We start from the raw sequence: 3,031 nt of genomic DNA on the forward strand, positions 1-3,031 counted from the left end.
TATATATATATATATATATATATATATATATATATATATATATTACACACACAGACACACACACATGTAAACCTATATATGATATATATATATGTGATACATATATATGTACTTGCATATATGTATATTTACATACATATAGCATATATACATACGTATATACACACACACATACACACACATATATATATATACACAGAAATACACAAATATATATACATAGATACGTACATATTTATAAATATAATTTACCTGTGTATGTTTGCATATGTATGTGCACACATATGCATATCTATCTATCTATCTATCTATCTATCTATCTATCTATATATCTATCTATTTATCTCTCTCTCTCTCTCTCTCTCTCTCTCTCTCTCTCTCTCTCTCTATCTATATATATATATATATATATTTGTACAGGCGCAGATGTGGTGGTGTGGTAAGAAGCTTGCTTCCCAACCACATGACTTCGGGTTCAGTCCCACTGCGTGACACCTTGGGCAAGTGTCTTCTGTATTAGCTTCAGGCCAATCAAAGCCTTGAGAGTGGATTTGGTAAACGGAAACTGAAAGAATGGGACAAGAACGCAAAACATCCAGACAGTTAGGTGATGCAAAACCTCTAGATAGACGACACAAAGTAAACAAGGACGGGTCATTCGGAGGTTTCTTTCCTCAGTCGAGTTCCAGATTATCTTTGCAATTTCGGCTGGTTATATTCGAGATTGCTCCAATCTGGCCAGCCCCAAGGAAAATCTTCCACACACACCAGCTTAATTTAATTCGTACCATTTTGTATTTTTTATAATATATATATATATACATGTGTGTGTGTGTGTGTGTGTGTGTGTGTGTAAATATTTGTATATATCTGTGTGTGTCTGTGTTTGCCCCACCATGACTTGACAACCGATGCTGGTATGTTTACATCCCCGTAACTTAGCAGTTCGGCAAAAGAGCCCGATAGAATAATTACTAGGCATACAAAGAATAAGTCCTGGGGTCGATTTGTTCGACTAAAGGTGGTGCTCTCTAGCATGGCCGCAGTCAAATGACTTAAACTAGTAAAAAAATAAAAGAATAAAAGAATGCGCGTGTGTGTGTGTACACGTAAATATCGAACAATAAGAATGAGTGCTCAACACTGCATTAGTGGATAAAATTTTTTTATTTGTGGATTAAGGCTACCATTGGTTTCATGTTAAGGAAACTCGTAACAATTATCCAGCCTATCACACAGAACATCAGTGTTGTCTCCATTTTGGATTGTTTTGTCTTTTATCTTTCACCTGCTTCGTCATTAGACTGCGACCATGCGGGAGCACCACCTAGTAGAATTTCAGTCGAACAAATCGACCCCAGTATTGATTTAAAAAATATTTTTAAGCGTGTTACTTATTCTATCGGTCTTTTGCTGAAACGCTAAGGTACGTGGACATAAGCAAACCAATTCCGGTTATCGAACAGTGGTGGGGAACAAACTGAAAGGTACTTGCATGCATAAGTACACAAACATACACACACACGCACGAGAGGCCCCTTTTGAGTTTCCGACTACCAAATCCACTCACAAGGCTTTGGTCGACCCGAAGATACTTGCCCTAGGTACCACGCAGTGGGACTGAATCCGGAACCGCGTGATTTTAAAGCAATTTCTCACTACACAGCCATGCCTGCGCCTATGTTTTGGCATTAATTTCTTTAATATCTTTCCCTTAATGATTTCCAATATAAAACAATATTTTCGTCTCATTCATTCTCTTAGATCTGATGTCTGGCCTCATCAGTGTCTTGATGGATGCAATATGGAAACTTATCATACACTGGTACGCTGGCAATCTAATGTGTAAGGTTGCACGGTTTTTACAGGTATGATATATAACACTGTGTAACACGATTTTACAGGTATGTGTAACACGATTTTTGTCCTTGGGTTGCAACTGTTATTTCCTATTTGCTTACCCCTAGAAGGGGTTTATTTGCTTTTGTTACATTTATTTAATCCCCCAGAAATCCCTCTCAACACATGGTTATGATGTCCCCATCACCGTAATATATCTGCTCATGGTCAGAGACGCACATATTTTTCAGCCACCAAAGGACATGCTCAAGCGGTTGAGGTTAAGCACCTGACAAATAAATCCGTGGTATTGAGCAGAATATTTGCTATAACGATATTTCTGCTTCAGCAACTCAGCAATGAATCTGTCTGAAATGTAATGGAAAATAGGTGAGTTTGAAAACATTGATGTCCTGGTCAGAAAAGCAAAGTTTGAAGGGAACAGTAGTGATTTCCTTTGATTTCAAGATAGAAGCAGATAGGAAATAACACTCACTGACCAAAGACAAAAAATAAAAAAAAAGAAGTCTGTTACACTGTGTAATTGAACGCACCAGTTGATCCTATAATTGATACTATATAATTTACTCTGTCTCTATGACCGCCATCTTTCATACCACAGACAACTTCAACGTATTCATTCGACTTGCTAGAAATAGCTACCAAGGCACCTCTCCTCTCTCAATGGATCCTCATTGTCGAACAAAGATCTACTGTACGATAATTATCATATGTATGTTTTTGTCTTTTTCTTTTTGATTTAGAGAAAACCTTGACCTACCCACCTACCCGGTAGCAAGGTTGTAAAGGAAAGTATCTTCTTTTAACCATCATCCCTTAAATCTTAAGGTCTTGCAGATTTTTGTAGTCCCAGATATCGCGATAATTTGTAGCGTATGAATTAAGGACTAGCATTCACTCTCTATGATCCTAATTCAGCCATACTTTACACCAGATGGGTTGTTATGTATATATGTATGTATGTATGTATGTATGTATGTATGTATGTATGTATGTATGTGTTGTTATGTATATCTATAATCAGTGCGAATAACGAGAAAATATAATGAAGGAAGAGAACTTACAATGTTTTCTGAATGAGGAGAGATAAGCGTTTGTGATGAGAGATATATAACGACCTTTTTGGCAGAATTGAAATGACGTAGGTATGTATATATATATATATATATAT

At 36.6% G+C, this 3,031-nt stretch overlaps 1 protein-coding gene across 1 annotated transcript in view; it reads left to right on the forward strand.

Moving 5' to 3' along the window:
- Positions 1-3,031, forward strand: part of LOC106875206 (cardioacceleratory peptide receptor) — a 26,857-nt gene that overhangs the window by 828 nt on the left and 22,998 nt on the right. The window contains exon 2 of the mRNA XM_014923251.2: positions 1,765-1,868. Coding sequence (XP_014778737.1) covers positions 1,765-1,868 — 104 coding nt within the window. The remainder of the gene's footprint in view (positions 1-1,764; positions 1,869-3,031) is intronic.

The sequence above is a fragment of the Octopus bimaculoides genome, chromosome 27, assembly GCF_001194135.2.
Source record: "Octopus bimaculoides isolate UCB-OBI-ISO-001 chromosome 27, ASM119413v2, whole genome shotgun sequence".
Classification (NCBI taxonomy): domain Eukaryota; kingdom Metazoa; phylum Mollusca; class Cephalopoda; order Octopoda; family Octopodidae; genus Octopus; species Octopus bimaculoides.